This window comes from Epinephelus lanceolatus, chromosome 2 (assembly GCF_041903045.1).
Source record: "Epinephelus lanceolatus isolate andai-2023 chromosome 2, ASM4190304v1, whole genome shotgun sequence".
Lineage (NCBI taxonomy): Eukaryota > Metazoa > Chordata > Actinopteri > Perciformes > Serranidae > Epinephelus > Epinephelus lanceolatus.
Genome location: NC_135735.1, coordinates 39,514,562 through 39,534,964, shown reverse-complemented (window position 1 = coordinate 39,534,964; position 20,403 = coordinate 39,514,562). Strand labels below are relative to the sequence as shown.

Below are 20,403 nucleotides of genomic sequence, written 5' to 3'. Positions count from 1 at the left end.
AATAGCTGCTAGGAAACCACTGCTAAGGAGAGGCAACAAGCAGAAGAGATTTGTTTGGGCCAAGAAACACAAGGAATGGACATTAGACCAGTGGAAATCTGTGCTTTGGTCTGATGAGTCCAAATTTGAGATCTTTGGTTCCAACCGCCGTGTCTTTGTGAGACGCAGAAAAGGTGAACGGATGGATTCCACATGCCTGGTTCCCACTGTGAAGCATAGAGGAGGAGGTGTGATGGTGTGGGGGTGTTTTGCTGGTGACACTGTTGGGGATTTATTCAAAATTGAAGGCACACTGAACCAGCATGGCTACCACAGCATCCTGCAGCGACATGCCATCCCATCCGGTTTGCGTTTAGTTGGACGATCATTTATTTTTCAACAGGACAATGACCCCAAACACACCTCCAGGCTGTGTAAGGGCTATTTGACCAAGAAGGAGAGTGATGGAGTGCTGCGGCAGATGACCTGGCCTCCACAGTCACCGGACCTGAACCCAATCAAGATGGTTTGGGGTGAGCTGGACCGCAGAGTGAAGGCAAAGGGGCCAACAAGTGCTAAACACCTCTGGGAACTCCTTCAAGACTGTTGGAAAACCATTTCAGGTGACTACCTCTTGAAGCTCATGGAGAGAATGCCAAGAGTGTGCAAAGCAGTAATCAGAGCAAAGGGTGGCTATTTTGAAGAAACTAGAATATAAAACATGTTTTCAGTTATTTCACCTTTTTTTGTTAAGTACATAACTCCACATGTGTTCATTCATAGTTTTGATGCCTTCAGTGAGAATCTACAATGTAAATAGTCATGAAAATAAAGAAAACGCATTGAATGAGAAGGTGTGTCCAAACTTTTGGCCTGTACTGTATATTATTTTTGCAAATACACATTTTAATACAACTTTTGGTACTAGAATAAGAAAATTAATTGTTTTTTTCTGTCCACTACATGGTGCGGGGTTTTCTTCCCTGGTGAGGAAGCAGAGGTCTCAGTCAGCGGCATTTGGCGAGAAGTTCATCAAAACAAAGATGGAGGCACTGGATAAAGAAATCTGAAATCAGCTTTTAAATCAAATGTCTGGGGAAATTTTCTTTGGGGGAACAATTTACGGTTGAAAAAAAGGTAATGAATCACAATATATCGCAATATATTGTATCGCAATACTCAGCATATCGCAATATCGCAATAATATCGTATTGTGACATAAGTATCGTGAAAATATGGTATTGTGGGTCCTCTGGTGATTCCCACCCCTTTTAAGTTGCTGTCTGTTGTAAGTGCTACTTATATGAAACAGTGTAGAATTATCTTGTGACAATAATATGATAATGTCCCTCCTTACAGGAAAACTTTCTCACTCTGCATTAACCACCTCCCATGAAAAATTAGACTGTAGAAATGTATTTACCACCCATGTGCTGCCAAAAATCATGAATGAACCGCAAATCTGAAATGTTCTTTACATAAACAGTGTATTTCAGCCAGGTTTATCAGGCAGAGGCGTCATTTGACATGACACAACCTTTAACTGCTTGTCAACAGTTATCAGTTGCAATACAGAGCAGATTTGCACTGTATTGAGGGGAATGCACAATACACAATATGTTTTACATATTGAGAGGCACGTGCCCTCATAAATGAGCGCCTATAGATGGCTTCAATCATATTTAATTAATACCAATACATCTGAATATTACTTTACTTAATGGAAGGTGTGTCAGTTTATCTCACTAATACCTATTCAGCAGTCACAAATCAAACGGGACAGCAAATGAACAACATGTTATCAGTTAAATGAAAATTTATGCAAATGAGTTTTCAGTTGTCATAACAAAAACAATGAACAAAGAGAACTGCAGTCCACATACAGGGTCAGTGTCAAAACACAGCTAACAGGTAATAAAGGCTCTGATGGATGTGTTGTAAACGCATACTGTGCTGACATCTCTGCTTCTAATTTACAGGGCACGTGACCTTCTGCATTAATTTATTTCCACTTCAAATACCAAGACGAACACTGTGGATGCAGGACTCCTTGTCATCCTACTCACATCAACATGAGCTGACCATTAAAAACACCGCCTGCTTGTCACTACAAACATAGCTGGTTTGTTGTTGTCAGTCACTTGGCAGCTCTGCTTGAATATTAAGGTTACAATGCCTTGCTCAAGGGCACCTCCATCTAAGCCAAAGTAGTGATTCAGTGTATTTGTAGCCATTTTCCCAGGCCGCTTGGGAATTCTATCCCGCGACCTTCTGCTTGGTCACAGGACGGGTCCTTTGGAGCTCTGTGTGTACTGATGGAGGGAGCAGTGAAGCACAACTAATCTGTTAGTAGAGAGTAACACCTCCCACCCGCCTCAGATGGCTGTAATTCAGCCGAGCTCTTAACAAGATAACGCTGTTTAACATGTTACGCCTGCTTTTTTCCTGACTGGAACGCAGACGCTTGAGGACAACAATATCAGTAATATCTTTTACATTTATCCCTTCAGCTCAAACTTAACGTCTTTCCCAAGATCCATGTTTATTACAACACCACACATATTCTGTATTTTTAACACCCATTTTTTGTGTAGGGTGACCTTTGACTCTTGATTTCCATACTGCCTGTTGTTGCTCATTCACCTCACGGGAAGTTTCTTTGACTTCAGCACTGGCTAAATATGTTCAATTCTGCAACAAGAATAAGTGGGATGTGCTCCAGGAGTAGTGATGAATGAGCAGGGCTCTAGAAAAAGTCAAATGAGGTGATTTCTCTCTCTCTCCAACACACAACATTAGTTTAAAATGAGGACAGTGGTGGTGGATGATTAATCATTTATTACTTCGACTTTTTTCCCCGGCTATAATAACTCCTGACTGCCCTCTGCTTTCTATGTGATGTGGGGGAAGAATAATACCATCCCCTTCTTAAATACAAGTTTGGTTTTGAAACAGTCTGCAACATTTTGCATGCTTTAGCACACCCTAAAGGACAGTTGACTCCCAAAATTGAAAATACATAGTTTTCCTCTTGCATATAGTTCTATTCATCAGTCTAGATTGTTTTGAAGTGAGTGTTGGAGATATCGGCCGTAGAGATGTCTGCATTCTCTTAAATATAATGGGACTAGATGGAACTTAGCCTGAGGTGCTCAAAGGACCAAAAACTATAACAAATTATAGTTATAAAGGATTAACCAATACAGGAGCTCTGACTTTTTGTGATTTATTTTATTCTTTTAGATGACTTTGAATGCCACAACGCTACTTTCACAGAACCCTCACATCAGTTTGCCTTTGTTTACCAACAACTATTCAGGGTAATTCAAAGGGTATCTGAAACAAGGTCTGTGCTATCAGTTAACACAGGCAGACATGACAGCAGAATTAAAAATAGATTCAACATGTATCAGATGCTGTGGGTGGAGCCGCCTTGTCAACGGCTCATTAGAGGTAGGAAAGGAAGCTGCAAGGCGTTGTGGGTGGAGTGGTTTACCGGGACACAGCGCCTGCAAGGTGTCATGACTGCTCCTTAGGGTGCTGGTCAGGTGCCTCTGTGTGCTGCCAACAAACAGCAGGAAGTAGTCCACACCCTCCTCATCCGCAGCCAGCTCGTCATCAGCGAGCTGCACCGTGATAACACACCGCCCCTGCAGAGAGGGAGAGAGAGAGACAGGAAGAAGAGGGAGGAAGAAAGAAAAGAAAGAGCACCAAGAAAGTTAGATTGACAAAAGTACAGGAAACAAAAACACATATTTAGAAAGAGTATGTATGTATGTTTGTATTAACTGCATCATAAAAAAGTGGAGAAAATTACTGTACTAAGTACTTTTTGACTAGGTAAGCTGATGCTTAGTTGAACCTCTATGTTAAAAAAAATCAAGTTTACTGTCAAGTCTTAATTAAGAATCATTTCCTGTTCACACTTGCTGCTGCAGTGCATCTTGGCTGATCCAAAATCAAACAAACAGCTCTAAATAAATGCACTGAATTACAATTATCATGCAACATTTGGAGCTGCTTACATAAAACAGTGTGCACAAAAATGCTAAAGAACACAAATGCATCCCTTACATAATTTTATACAGCTTAGACAGTGTGTGCAGAGGACAAAGGACCCCAAACAACTGCGACTCCTAAGCCAAAAGGCCAAAAAGTTCTTCTCTAACTCCTCTTCTCTTGCTGAGTGAAAATGTGCATATCAGTCTCCCATAGATAAAATCAAAAGCAATCAGGAGATTAAAAAATCCAATCACAGTTGGTCACTTTGGTGCATTCAAGACAAACACTGATGCCAGATGTGAACTATAATCCTTCACCACTGGATCTAGTTACAGATTGGATATCTGGATGCAAATCTTAACAGGGCCGTGGTGTAAGACTCCGTGTGGAGGCTGCCAGTTTTCTCTGCACCACACTTGTTTACCACAATTACACAAACGGCTCAAAGATAATATGGTAATGATTTATTGATTTTAAAATGCTACTCATCACATCATTAGCAAACAAACGGGGAGGCAGCAGACAGTGCTGAAACACGGAGGAGCAGCTTGACTTTCTGCCGAGCACCGTCAGGTTCAGACCGTAGAGGAGGAGGACGATGAAACTATTTTACCAAAGCAGGAGGCAGCATGATTAACAGCTTCTGTATAAGTGCTTTTTCTCAACGAAATCCAGCTTTTTAACACTTGTGCATCCATGGAACATTAATCAAGGTCTACCCTCTTCTCCAGAGCCCTACTTCACCCTGGGAGCTTCTCTTCTTCTCTGCAAAGGAGTGACTGTGCATTTATAGAGACTGGACAGCTGTGGATTTTTTTTTTGTCTTTGCAACACCAAAAACACAAGAGAAAGAAGTGCAACCATAGTAACCAAGCCTCACTTCCTACGCTTAGGAACACCTCATAAATAACTACTTCATTTGTGACATTATGTGTTGCATTTAGAAAAACTCAGTTCACAAAAAGAACATGCACTGTGGTATTTCCCCACTGCGAGGAGGCCGGTTCTGAAAGCTTCCAGAGTGTGGGCAACGGCAGCAGCTGTGTCCTGCTCTTATTGGATTTGGGGAACTTTATACTCCTGCAGTCCCAGCTGACATTACCCAAATAGTGCTGTGTTTATCATACACATTGCTTAGTCCTCATCCAAACATTGAAAGTGAAATATACAATTATACTGATAATCTGAACAAGCAAAGCAGCCAAGGATACGATAAAATAAACAGTCTGCTCTTATAATTTTCAGTAGCATTAGAATTTCTAAATGTATGCACAACAAGATGCTCTGTGGAAAGTGTTCGTCGCGAAACACTAATTTGCAACACCTGTCCACTAAGGTAGGGCGATATGGAGAAAATCAAATATCATGATATTTTTGAGCAAATATCTTGTTATTAATATTGAGAAGACATTGTGGGGTTGACAATTGGTGCTTTCACAAAATGAGATTTTTGATCAATAATAACCAGTAATGTCGATTTAACGACTGAGTAAAGGCAAATATGAAGTTCATTTCATTTTTATATTTGTTCCGCTCATGTTAATGCACAACAATCAGATTCACAATCAAAACAACAACGCTAATACACACTACAATTTAGAAAATTACATCACTCAACTGTAATGCCGCCTTTAAAACAAGGAACAGAAAACACTTAGAATATTACAATATCAAAAACCTAAGAAGATGTCTAGTCTGATGAGGATGCTAACTGATTTTGCCTGGGGCGTGCAACTTCAGCCTGTCTTTTAGCACGATGTCATGTGTGCAGACATCAAATGCACATTTACAACCCCCTCCATAGAATTCTCATTCTGAAAAGAGTCAGCTGAAACATTAAAAAGTCAATCGATGGCTTAGTGGATAGAGCAGGCGCCCCATGTACAAGGCTGTTGCCGCAGCAGCCCGGATTCAACTCTAACCTGTGGCCCTTTGCTGCATGTCATTCCCTTTCCCTCCCTCCCCTTTCACACTTACCTGTCCTGTCAATTAAAGGCATAATTGCCCCAAAAAATATCTTAAAAAAAAAAAAAAGAAAAAAAAAGTCAGCAACAGTTGTCTTATCAGCGATAATTGCTAGCAAGAAGCCTGCTTTTTTTTTTATATCTGTATCTGAAATCAAGGACACCTTGTTTCAAAATTTTGTAAGAATTCTGAATGGTAACTTTGCCAGTGTTATTGTAAACTGGATTTGTGTTGTGCATTTGACTGTTTGGTCTGGGCTTAGTAACAAGTGAATTATTTGTGATTTTAGGAACAAAATTCAACCTAAAATCACTGCATGCATACATCTTTTATTGACTACACAATGCTTACTATTTCATATCATGTGTCTTGCTAATTTGCAAATAATTTCAGTGTGAAAATACAGTTATGCAGTTACAAAATACAAAGTCTATTGTGCAATGTGCTTTTTTTTCTAAAGTCACAATTGGCTATGTTGTGGCTGGATTGTTGTGGGCAATGATGTGGTGTCATCTGGGGACAGACTGAGGAGGAGGAGAAGCAACAACAAAATGGGGATATTGTTCAAAATTAGCTGTCTTCCACTGGGGGACTGCAGCTTGTTGACACCGAGGAGGGATAATGGGACATTTCATCCCACTTAATCTGACCAGTGTTGCAATCTTTTCAGCAGCTCGGGCCAACACGAACAGCCTGACGTCGTGGCCGGTGATGGCCGGTGTCAAGGAGAGCTTAACAGTAAGGGTTAAAGGTGCATCCTCCTTCTCTTATACAGCGGTAGCCTCAGGGCCTTGTTCCATACAGGGGGGATCAGCAGGTTGACAGCAGCGAGGTTAACCAGCAGCCGTGGGATTGGCAAGTCTCTGTTTGGCAAGCCCCTGCTGCTGCTGAGCAATGTGAGGGGGAAAAATGTGTTCAAAGGCGACCACATAGCCCAGAGGCCACAGGAAGAGAGACTGCCTGCAGTAACCTTCAGAGAGCTGGGACTAAATACACCGACTTGCAGCATGAAGGATGCAGGCTTTGCTATGCACAGGGAGTCTCAGCTTTAACAAGCAGAGCAGGGGCACTGGCATAAATGAGTTGTAGATGGGTGGAAGCCAGCAGGCATGACATTCTCTCCATTAAAAACTCATCTCTTATCCGCAGCCCAGATTGGAAATTAGGACTTGGTGATACTGAACGGATTGGTACCTCAGTAGATTTGGGACTTTGCGCTCCGTGTGTAAATGAAAACGTTTTAGTGTGAAATAAGTTGCACATTCTCACTATGAACAAAAGAAAAGCAAAATGAGAGGTTATTTTCTTCTGCTGCTGAAGGCTGGTGGCAAATCACCTTAATCACAAAATCAACTTGCTGCATTTGGCACCTAAGCTACTCAAATTATTCTGACAGCACAAAAGCAGTATCTAATTTTATGAAACATTAATATCCATCCATAAATAACATCATAAGCTACTGATTTTTTTTTAAAAAAACTGCACTGAAAACAGATTAAATGAAGTCCTAAAATCGTGCCTACATAATACATTTTTACTATCCTGTTGTTTTTTTTTACCTCCTCAGTTATGATTGCTGTGTGGAATCAATCTGTGATCTATGAATTCAGACTTATTTGAATAAAAAGAGTGAGAGCAGAATGGGATATCGACTGAATAGGATCATTGTCAGTCCTTTAAGAGGCAAATGTGTTGGCAGGGGGTGGAGGAGGAGAAACAGAGATGTGAAACATCTGCTGGAGACTGCAGGAAACACAGCTGCACACAGCGGCCTTTGTAAAACATGCAAACAAGCACACACACACACGCACACACACACAAATGGAAACTAAAGCTACTGACATTAAGTCTAATAATAATGATAACCAAAATGCAAAACAGAGAAAGTTCTCTCTCACGACGGGCTTAATTCAGAAAAACAAATCAGCGGTTTTGAAGTCGTGTGACGTGCACAAATGGATATCTTTCAGTCACACCATATGACTGTGCTCTCTGTTGGTAATAAGTGCTTAACAAAGTGACCTGCTGGGGTATTGACCTGCTAATCATGGCACTTCAGTGGGGAACAGGCAACTATTAAGCAACATCAAAAGAACAGCTGGAGGCTATGAACCCAGCCCCCTCTTTTTAAATATGCATGTGTGAGCGAGTGCAGCCTTTTCCCTCACATCCTGCAACTGTACCGGGTTCAAGTCTCCAGGTGAGGCAGAGTGATTTTAGGCCCTCACGCTTACTGTTATGAATTCTAACCAAAGCTGCTTTTAATGATGAATTTAGAAACTTATTATGCAGTTTAAATTAATGTTTATCCCCCTGGCTGGATTTCTGACTATAGGTGGCACAATGTGGAAGTTTGCTCCACTTCAGCACCCAAACTAATTGTGAAGACATCCCATGGCACCTTCGAGATTGTCTCTCATCATTAATTACTGTAAATGCAATAGACCTACCTTTCTAGCTTTTACTGTCCTGTAGCATGGAAGCTGCTATAATAAAAAAAAAATATATTATGAACAACTTGTCGAATTTGATGATCCATAAAGAGCTGTCGTGATAGAAAGTTAAAGGTTTATGGCTACACTTGCATGACCGTGTGATTCATTCCTGCTGGCAATCACAAAGCAGAATACTGCAACCCTCTGCGTGGTTTACCCAGAAACGCTGCTGCTTTTGTTCCCACCAGACAATTTAGAAGACAATTTATGGAAATGGCTCGTCTGGAACTTTCGGGAGACAGACACACATTAAATCAGCTCCTGTTCACACATGACAAAATTTGCCAGAGCATTTACGAATCAAACTGTGCACAACTTCCAACTTAAAAAAAGGCTGCTGACATTTGGAGCATCCTTCATCCCTGCAGCGGTGCAGCTGCAGACCATCACATAGCAGAGAGGTCACTCGCTCCATCGCCACAACTCCTTCTGTGCCCACAGTCATGCGTCCTGTGTTAGAGCCTGAACCCCTACCTGCTCATCTAATTGTACGCCACTCTGGGAAACATTGTCTGCTAAATGCCAAGAATGTAAATGGCATGTTTACTCACAGTCAGAGCTGCAAAATCAGTCTCTGTTATTGAAAGAAAAATCAACAAGTCTTCTACCCAACAAATCACATAACCCTTTCTACTCGCTCAAATGGGTTGTTTGCAGTCGCATGACTCTGATGACGGAGGGCACAGGTGAAAAATCCATATACTGTGTGGACTGAATATAGAGAGTGACTACATAAAAGGGTTGGATGAGCCTGCAGGCAGTGGGTTTTGTCAGAAAAATTGAAACTCATGTTGGGTGTGATCCATACACAATGAAGGAAAGTGATTTTTCCCACAACTTGACCAATTTGCCTGGTGTTGATATGACCCTTGTTTCAAACCAGCTCATCCTCCAGACCTCCTAACGTTACTTATGTTACAGGGCGAGCCAATGAAAGCGTACAGGAGTCTAATGGACTATAACTGTTTTGTCTGCAGTTGTGTCCAGGCTGTCAGGGGGTGTCAAAGGGTACCGATGATCCCAGCCCAAGGCCAAAGGGGGTCCATGAAAAGTCCTATGGTTGACCCATAAAGCTATATGTATAAATGATAAATACATGTAATTTTATAATTAAAACACATTTCAGCATGCCATCTGGTACTAAGTGGGTTTGACTGGAAAAGTAAGAAATCTCGGTGTCATGTTAAACATGTCACTAAGCTTGTCCAATGATGCTTTTATCACCTCAGAATTATTGCTAAAATAAGATCTATTTTAACTTTTAGAGATTCAGAAACTGTTATTCATGCTCTTAAGTCTTCACGTCTTGATTATTGCAACAGCTTTTGTTACTGTCTCAGTCAAAAAACCTTGCAATCTTATTAATTACTTTTAAGGCTCTTCATGGCCTGGCTCCTGATTATATTTCAGACTTGTTAGTCCCGTATGAACCTTCACGTAGTTCGAGATCCTTGGGCAGAGGCCTTCTGCTTGTCCCAGAGTGCAGACTGGAGACCAAAGGGGACAGAGCTTTAACCACCAGGGCCCCGAGGCTATGGAATGACCTGCCTGAGGATATAAGCCTGTCTGAGTCACACGCTTCGCTCAAGTCTCTCCTAAAATCATATTTCTGTCAGGAAGCATATCCTGACTTTATCTGAGCTGTTTACTTTATTGCTCTCTTATTGATTTTATTTCCCATTTATTATCTTGATTTTAGCTTTGGCCTTCTTTATTTTATCTTTAACTAGATAACACTTTATGACATGTTGTTTTATCCGTCTTGTGTTGCAATTTTGCTTTGTTATTGTACAGCACTTTGTAACTGTGTTTTGAAATGTGCTATTGAATAAAGTTTATTATCATTATATAAGAGCTTATAGCCAGATACTCTTTAAACTATTTCAGTTCTGCACACAATTTGACCAGTATTTAATTAAAGTAGCCCTCAAGATTTAATGAATGGGCCTAAATGATCTGATTTTATGATTTAATACCTTGCAGTAATTTCCTCAGTCAATGTTTGATTTTACTTTTCTCCAATTATTCATTGGATGGCTTTTTTTTAAGCCCAGGACACATATGTGACTACCTCTGCTTTTCAAAATAAGAAAACAAACAAGGTCTTAACAGTAGATACAAGTCCAAGTAGTAGATACAAAATACATATGGAAATATGATTAATTGGGGTATACATCGCAGGACGTACCCACTTTTGAAAGTGTTGTCCCCCTGCCTGTATTTACAGCTGGCCTGGTTGTGTCTGCGACGACTATCTTGTATTTGGCCGGGTGAGTAAACCTGTTTGAGTGTAAATGTCTTTTATATTTCAACTCTGTACATGGATGCACCGTTGTCAGGCTAAATGTTACTAGGTAACAATAGCTGACTTAGTCAACCATTCCCAAAGGTCTGGTGTAACGCCTTTACAAAAGTCATGGCTTAAAATACAAAGAAGTTCACACAGTTCATCCAACTCGAGGTATGTTTAGCACAACGCTTCATTGTTTAAGTTTTAAATTAGCTGGCTCTGCTCCTCCAGACTGAAGACGGAGGTTTTTGATCCACATCTGCCACTGTTTCTCAGTGACTTTTTTTTTTTTACTCCTCCCCTTTACGTGCAACTATTTTCAGGATTTAAAGTGGCTTTTGTTTTCTCCCAGTGTGACCTATTGGAACTGCTGTAAACAGCATAAATCACAGGCATTTGTGCAGTGTTGGTAGTCTTTCCCTCCTGTTGCCTGCCCTCCATCTGGACAGCAGACCAATGTCTGACGTCATTATGCAAAGAAGCTACTCTCTCCAAAACAATTTCTGTGCTCATCACTTCCTTATTAAAAATCATTCTTTGGCAACAGCACCAAAGGTCTTGACCTCTTTGCTACTGGTCGTTTCTACAGTTGGTGATCTTGGTTTTTAGACTTACAAACTGTGGCTGCTATTATCAGTCACTTTGGATGGCAGAGTCCCCTAAATGTTATATTCTTTAAGAGGTACAATTACAGGCCGACTACGTAACCCCTATGAGCTATCTAGCTGAGAACTGCTGTGATAAGTGTCTAAAATCTGATGTCTAATGAGGCCTGACTGCCCGCCTGGTTCCACTGAAGAGTCTGACTGTAAATCACAGATAAAGTTGTCTGAGTGGTTAATGTGTGAACCTCTCTAGCCTTCAGACACACACACACACACACACACACACACACACACGTCTCTGACTTATCTCATTTCCTGTGTGCCTTCCTCACCTGCTAGTGATAGGAAACCAGTGGAAACCACTCAGACACTCACTCAGAAATGTCCCACACTCGCACACATACACACACACACCTCATATATAAAAGAATGCAGGTGCCATGATGCCAAACTGAAGACAATTTAGGATCATTTTAAAACTACTAAATGGTCATTATAAGAAAAAGGACAACTGGAAATTGCCTGAAGCCAGGATGTATTTCTGGGGAAAAAATGACTTGTTCTGTCAAACTGAAACCCGAAAATGTCTCTCACTTACACACACAGACACACACACACCTCAATACGCACCTCACAATACCAGAAATTTAGTTGCTAACAATAGCAAAGAATTTCCATTTTTCTCAATACCCAATTCGATATCATGGAAAAACAAAGCACAACAATAAACCCCATCTACAGAAGCATACACTTAAAAACATTTAAATTAAAATAAATTTAATTCTTATAATGCTGATCTGCCTGAAATGCAAAGTCCTAGCCTCTGCTGGTTCATGAGATTTTGTGAGCGAGGAAACATTAACATATAGCCTACAGTATATTAACATATTTCTCCTCCATCATTGTTGTGGCTTAGCACTTGTACATGTACATGTAGGTTGGTCTTTGCGGAAGGCCATTTGTCCTGCCCCTCCTCCACTGTGATTGGATGGTTGGGTAAAAGTAACAGTGACAAGCGCAGCGTTTTACCTTGACATTTTTCAGCTCTTGGCAACCAGAAAAAAATGCCAAACGTGCAATGCTCAGTGCAGAATAAATGCTCAGCACTCTGTCACGCTGCTGCTATTTGTAGCAGAGTGTAAATATGCGGAGCTCCCATTGCAAACAATTAACAAAATATGCTGGCCTCGAGAAAAACACTTTACTTTTGGATGAGTTGAGGCGGAGCTGTCGCTGCAGTTGGACTTGTCACTGTCTTCTACATGTTATTGTTTTCTTTGATGGTAGACATCCTTGTTCTTTCAGCATTTAACGACAGACTAGAACACTTGTAGGCATAAATGTTGCCCTGCCAGGCCCAGAAGAATTGCATCTCTGGTACCTGTGGCACCTAAGGTACTGAAGAAAAACGAGTACCATTATGCTTTCAGAATATTGGCATCGACTTTTTACCAAAGTATCTGTTCCCACGACATCCCTACAGCTCATGTAAGAGAAGACAGACTCTATAATCCCCAAGGAGAAATTAAATGTTTTCACATCACATTGTCACATACACACATACCCTAAATACACACACATCATGCACAAACAGGACCTATACATGCATTTAATGGAGGGATGCCAGAGTAAGGGGGCTGCCCGTGGATGGGTGCCCTGAGCAGTTGGGGGTACGGTGCCTTCCTCAGGGGCACCTCAGCAGTGCACCTCTCCAGCTACCACTCCACACTCCATATTTGGTTTGGTCGGGGACTTGAACCAGTTCCCAACCAAAGTCCCTATGGACTCAGCCACTGCCACCCCAGTGTATCAAAGAATGCAGGCGCCTTGATGGTAAACTGAAGACATTTCAGGATAATGTTAACAGTTCCAGTAAGTCTAAACAAGACAAATTCAGAACACCATAAAATAGGCTGATAAAGCCAGCCTGTTTGTAATCAATCAGTAATTCAGACTTATGAAAGAGCCATAAATGGTATAAGAAAAAGGACAACATGAAATTGTTGGAGGCCATGATGCTGTATTCTTGGGAAAATGGCTTGTTCTAACCAAGTGAAGGGGGCAATCAGGCATCTTGGGGCATTACTGACAAGTTAGAGTAAGAGGGATCATGAGATTGACCACTTCTTACGGGCACCGAGTGCAGAAAGCTGCACAGTATAATAAGTTTATAGTGTGACGATAAGATTGTTATGTGTTTTAATGTATTTTATATTGTAATTGCATATTTTATGTGTACTGTATTGATTTTTTTTTTTTTTTAGGAACTATGCTGACAAACATCTGGCAGGGGGACTATCAATGTAAATCAGCCCTTGGCTACAATTGGGTGCATCTACATTTTCTTCTTTTTTTTTCTTTAAAAGGAATGCTCATTGATGTACACTGTCCCTTCTTAAACAAATACATTATTTGAAAATTTGAACCTGCAATAACAATCAGGAATATGAGCCACAAAGCAAAGCTTTCAGTTTATAAGATGACCCTCACGTGTAGTGACAAGCTTTGGGTAGAGACAAAGAATAAGATGAGAGATTTGAAGCTGCCGAGATAGCATCTGCAGGGTTATTGCTACATTCTGGATGGCACGGTGGGTAGGTCACCAATCACAGAGGACCTCAGCAACAAGCTGCACCTATACACTATCTGAACCACATTATCTTGATCAAAGGCTGCACCTTGAATTAGACTGAAGTCATTCTGGAAAAATTTACTCTCCCAGTTGACCAGGGAGAGTTTGGAGATACTCAACACTTGGGGAACATTGGCAAAGGATGTCAGCGTTAACATGCAACCCAGATCCAGGTAAGTGCTTACAACATGGATGGTTTGATACATGGTAGTTGAGATATTAAAAAGCTTGAGAAACTCATCTACAGAGTCTCTCTTGTTGCTCAGTCATTTAGGAAATAAACTGCCTTGAAACCTTGTTTCTGCACGGTGGAGGCCTTTTACTTCTTTATCCGACATCCTATAGTCCAGTAGACCTTGGTTCCTGGACAAAAGCAACTTTGCAGTACAACATGTTCACTTACACACACAGACAGTCTGCATAATTAAACCGTTTCAGCTCACAATTAACAAGAACATCCAGGAATCAAGAGGTCAGATGTCCTCTTCACAGAAGGCACCAAGCTCTTTGCTGTAATTAGCCGCTCATGTATTGATTTGGACAAATGGCACAAGTCCAGTTAAACTAGGCCTCAATTTGTTCTTTTCAGAACAATTATTTAAGCTCCAAGACCCTTACCTGTATGATTACCTATTCTTTGATAAATCTGTGAGCACTGCTGTATGCTCCTTTCACCCAAAGTCTGAGCCAAGACAAAGCCAGTGTAGCTTTGACAATGTAGATGCTCTTCTTACATTGATGGGGGAGCAAGACAATAACAAATTGAAGGTTGGGGGTTTTATCCAAACTGGAACTACCATGTCAAATGTTCCAAGAAAATAACTTGAATAGAAAGATAGGAGATGTGTAATGAAGAGCAGTTTCATGTTGTCAAGTTGATAGTCTTGTTTTGTGTCATGTATGTCACTTCCTTATTAGTTACCTGGGTCTATTTTTGTAAAATCTGTTCACCAAGTGGTTCCTGTATCATTCCATTGACAACATGTAAAACATGACCACTAAATAAACAACAGAGGACAGTGAGCAGAGTGCAAACGGTTATAAATATTTGCCAGTCAGCAAACATTAAATAGCCAGTTTATTTGCATGCAGTCTGATATTGTGTTCTCCACTATCTTCCCCTGAACATCCACACACTTGTTTTCAGTTATTCCAGTTAATTAGACATGTCTGACGTTGGAGTCAGGCAGAGCTATTCAACAAACTACATGAGGTCATCTAACTCCATATACAGTGCTTATAAGGATGATAATTGTGTCACTTGTTCCGCCCTTACAGGTGCAACAAACGGCACAGTCTGCACACACGTACAGTATGCAGTCCTTGATGAGGTCTAATCAAGCACATTGAAAACACCGGTGGGTAGACAAACAGTGTGTGAATGGTGATACTTACATATAGTGGAGCTTGCTGTGGATTGAGTTTCATGTCCCTGGACACTGTAAAGACAAAAACAAATGAGAGATTATAGCTTACCGGTACATTAAAATACTGTATGTTAACAAGATGATGTATTCAGGCAGTGCAACATGATGTTAACACAATATTAAGGGACAGTTCACCCCCAATTGAAAAACACGTATTTTTGCTTTTTATCATTAATGGTTGTTTTGGTGTGAGTTTCTGATTGATGGAGATGTCTGCCTTCTCTCAAACATAATGGAACTACATGGTACTCGGCTTGTAGTGCTCAAAGGGACAAAGAAAAAGTTCAACAGCAATGTCTCTCTCCAGAAATCATAACTTAGTTACTCGAGATAATCCACAGACCTCGTTGTGAGCAGTTTAATGTAGGAACTATGTTCTTCTACACCCACCAACCGTATCACTGCGTAGACGGACGTGTGCAGCTACTCATAGTAGCATGGTGTCCTATTTGGCTGAGCTGTAATGTTAGCTAGCAGTGGCAGGAGGCAGTGTGCATCTACTCATGGACAAGAGACTCGTGCTTGTGAAAGTGGCAGAAAATTAATGGCGTCCTTCTCAGCTGAGCTGTAACGTAAGCTAGCTCAGTGGTGCTACGTGAGCCAACAGTAGATTCACACTTCCTTCTGCGTGGTGATACGGTTGGCAGTTGTAGTTCGGCAGAAAGAAAACAGTTCCTACATGAAAGTGCTCACAACAAGGTCTGTGGATTATCTTAAGTAACCAGGTCATAACTTATGGGAAGAGACATTGCTGTTGAGTTTTTCCAAACATACTTTTTTGGTACTTTGAGCAACACAAGCCAAGTACCATCTAGTTCCATTATATTGCAGAAAAGGAGGACATCTGTACGGTCGATATCTCCAACACTTGGCAACTCAGACCATAACAATTTAGATTGATCAAAAGCACTTCACTTAAGAGGAAAAATAAATATATTTGATTTTGGGGGGAATTGTCTCTTGAAAATATTAATAAAGTTGATATGGCTACTGAGCTTGATGCCTATTTAGCAGCAGACAAGGAGTGACAACAGCATTCATTTACAGTCATTTTTCTGGCTTTCTAAAAAATGTAAGTCCAATATTCACTCTTTTAGTAGCAGTTTGAAATGTGGGAAAACATAAAATGAGCCAGAATTGAGTTTTGCTGAAATAAAACCCTGCAAACACTAGACATCAAAGGTTTTTCTTCACAAAATGCATGTATATCAACTCTAGCAGCATCAGAACATTGTTGCTGACAAGGTGACAGTTAAGCTTGACCCTGGCAGTAGTCCCAACACTCTTTGGGAGGTTAATAGTGCATGAGTACAGAACAGACACACACTGAATCACATGCGGGAAAACACACACTCATCATCCAACCAAAACTGCCAAGTCTCTATTTGTGCTTGTTTATTCAAAGACAGCCGCGGCAATGATGACAAAACTGTTTGTGTGCTCCTGCCTCCTCCAATCGCCCATTAGTTGTTCCCCAAGCAAACAGCAAAAAGGAGGTTCAGCACCAAAACACATCTCTTTGCCGCTTCTACAAGGGTTTATGCCGGGAAGATCAGTTAGCAGGATTTACCGGCTCATGTTCACGTTTGATTCCCTACTACCGGTCTGGGACGCAGGCCTCAAAGCTGTTTTCTGGGCACAAGGTCATAAGCGGTGGGTGTGTAATTACATCCAAAAAAATACATTACAGCTGTAGACTTGAGAACGAATGGATTGGAAACCTTTTTGTTGAACTTTCTTGAGAAGATATTGGTCTGCTTACATTCATCAATGAGTCAAGGGACTGGTCGGCTTTGAGAGCCTGTGTTCTCCTCAGTTATTTGGAGAGACAATTTTCTTTTGTCCGCCTTTCCCTGGCACTAAAACAAGTCCTTGCTGCTGGCCTCAGTGGTCAGCAGTGCATTAATCACATGAACCCCACAGTGGGGGAGGCGGCGACAAAAGGCCAGGACCTAATGAGTTCAGCAGAAAACACCAAAAGAGTCAATGCTGGACTCGACGGAGCGCGGCGAGGCCAATTCACTTTCTGCAACCAAATCCAAACATTTTTCCTCCTTTCTGCTAAATAAATAGGCTTGAGCTAGAATTAGGCGCATCAGGTAAGGGGATAATCAGTAGCTCTAATAATACTCTGGAGTCTAATCCTCTTGCCTTAAGTGCACTGGGCCAGGGACCAGCTTCTTCACCACATGCATGACTTTGACTGATAAGACTCTCACATAATGTCCCCAACAGGCTCACTGGTTCTCTTATATATGGATATTTGGACATTTCTCATCTGCTGGTGCTCTCTTTACAACTGCTCCACAGTACATGAGCAGGCATGGGTTAATGTTTTACTCAAGGGTGCTTCAAACTAAGTTTGTCATCACTGTTGGCAAACATTTAATTTTACGTGACATCTTATTGACCACCAGGCGGCCCACCACATTGCACAATAAGAAAATATTTGGTCGGCAGTAGGTACGTTGCTACACTCAAAGTTTTCACTGTTGAGAATAAAGTTGATAACATTTTTTCACCCAGGGAAGGTTTCCGTGACCTTTTTCAGCTCCACCCTGCTTTACATTCTCTGCACATTCACACCTGACAGCTGAACACAACAGCTCAGTCTGCCACTGCAATGGCCACTTCTTTGCAGTTGTTAAGGGAGAGGAAAGCCCTTGTGATACCCTGATTTTCCCACCCACCAAGGAAAAGCTTTTTCTGTGATTTTTTATGTATCTATTAGATATTGTTAGGCTACATTTGCAGTTTCAGCTTCATCAATTACAACATAAGTGTTAGGGAGATTTAGACTGGCGGGTTCTACCAAAATTTGTACCCATCTGATGTCAGTCTGACATAAGAATACCTTTACAGAGACACTGACATCAGTTAAATTGAGGCAGGTGGCAGAATGAGCAATACTCTGCTGTAAAACTTCAGAAATGTCATTTTAATCAGAATAAGTGGCGTGACAGGTCATCTGATTTGACAGTGAGTCAGTACATTAAACAGTAGACACAGGGTTTAATTTTCACCATTACAGCTTGCAACTGTGATATGTCAAACAGCTTATATTTTTTACATTTTAGGAATCAACCTGACAGAAAAAATTACAATGAGTGTGCAGGTGGAGCTTGAATATCACAGTAAAACACACTGCAGCCAGGAACACATTGGCTAACATGACCTTTAACCACTGGCTTTTTCAAAACAAGCCACATGCTCTTTGTCCACTGGGTCACAATGCAACCGTCCATCTGATTCTCTACTTTGGTCACATCTGTTTCTGACGGTTTTTTTGTTTTTGTTTTTAAATATGATGCAGAGATGGAAGTTAAATAAAGCACAAAGGAAGCTGATTCAGTATACTGCATCATCACAGGATGTAATTGCTCCACTGCTTGCTTCAGATTCATAGACAGGCTTGCAACATTACCACATACTTCCAAAACTTCCACTTTAGTGTGACTGTAAGGCTAAAGTAATTAGCCACTCTAAAGCACAGACTGTGGGTGCGTTCAGAATCGCAAACTTTTTCTTTTTACTTTTAATAGATACTACAGCTGCCCTTAAAAAATACGTACTGGTGCATGCAGTATGAACACAATCAGGACATACTACTTTCTTATTACATTACACCCTAAACTTTGACCCTCTTACTCATAGATCCATTACATTACCATGGAGATAAAACAAAATGCCATTCACCAAGCTCACTATAGACAGAGGTCAACCCAGACAGCTCTGATGTTGTTAATTTGCAATAAGTAATAAATGCATACACTGAGGACTTTAAGATACTATATTCAGACAGTAAAATTACACAGGCTATACATTTCTCTATCATTTTTATCTAATATTTTGTGGCTGGTTATATTTATTATTATTATTATCTAATTATAGTCAATTAAACAATTACTATCCCTTTTTATTACTAATTGACTGGCAATCAGTCACCTAAATTGGCTGTCATCTATCACTGCAACTACTGACAGTCAATGTGACATATCTTTTGCTGCGCAGAAGATTGTGGGTCCGAATCGCCATAGAAGCACGCTGGCTTGTACACTGCAAAATCAGACCGGATGTAGTAGAACATCCTGGTATTTTTGACCTGCTGTATTTGACATACTATGTATTGGGACATACTAAATATTTTTCCTGGCATACTATATAGTATGGTAGTATGGGAACGTACAGTGAATATAAAGATGGACGACATGACAGCTTACGGTAAGGGACAGCAATGGAAGCAAAAACATTTTGATTGCCCCCTGGTTGCTGGCTGCAATATACATGTAGTTCAAAAACCCCACCCCTCTATGTTAGTGGATGCGACACGGTCCAAACTAACAAACCAAAGTAGCCTAGACGTCAAATATTTGTTTCCAAAGATGGTTTCTGTCATTTGATAGTTCTTATCATGCTGATTTGGGTGTGACATCATGATTGACGGCTGTGCGTGTCAATCTGTGTGCTTGCTATTGAGTTGGGCCAATGGCACTGACTTGGGCAGACACATGGGCGGGATCTTGATTCCGGGATCAGAGAGAGATCAGTAGCCTGATCACTACTGTGTAGACTCTGTCACCAAATCACTTCACCAGTGCAAGATGGCTGCAGCCCTATCTGGGATATTTTGGCTTTACTTTTGTACAATGGGAGGAAGTGGAGACACGTTGTCCATCTTTATATACAGTCTGTGGTCTAAAGTAACAAACATGTCCTGCCATCAGAGGAGGAAGATGTGGGCCTGTGTAATCAAGCTTAAATATAGTTGGAAGGGTCCCATTATGGTCTACTTCAGAGCTGTTTCTGTTAAGGGTAAAGTTGTAGGGGAAATACTAATGCCTAGGGGACAATTCACAAACTACTATTTCAGGCTACGGTCTTTATCTTTTTGTCTGTAGTGCAATTAAAACTGCAGGACCTTCAGATGCATTAGTTGTTGACATAACGCTAATAATGCTTTCAATAATAAGGGAATTTTTTTAACATCAGTGTACCAAAAAACTTCAAA

The 20,403-nt window shown here is 40.9% G+C and overlaps 1 protein-coding gene across 7 annotated transcripts in view; it reads right to left on the bottom strand.

Moving 5' to 3' along the window:
* The window catches only part of LOC117245643 (A-kinase anchor protein 13-like), a 147,614-nt gene that overhangs the window by 108,266 nt on the left and 18,945 nt on the right, over positions 1 to 20,403 (bottom strand). For all 7 annotated transcript variants that reach the window (XM_078161635.1, XM_078161629.1, XM_078161642.1 and 4 more), the window contains exons 2-3: positions 15,364 to 15,407; positions 3,476 to 3,629 (exon numbers count right to left, since the gene is read on the bottom strand). In XM_078161635.1, the coding sequence (XP_078017761.1) occupies positions 3,476 to 3,629; positions 15,364 to 15,396 (187 nt within the window). In that variant the 5' untranslated portion in view covers positions 15,397 to 15,407. The remainder of the gene's footprint in view (positions 1 to 3,475; positions 3,630 to 15,363; positions 15,408 to 20,403) is intronic.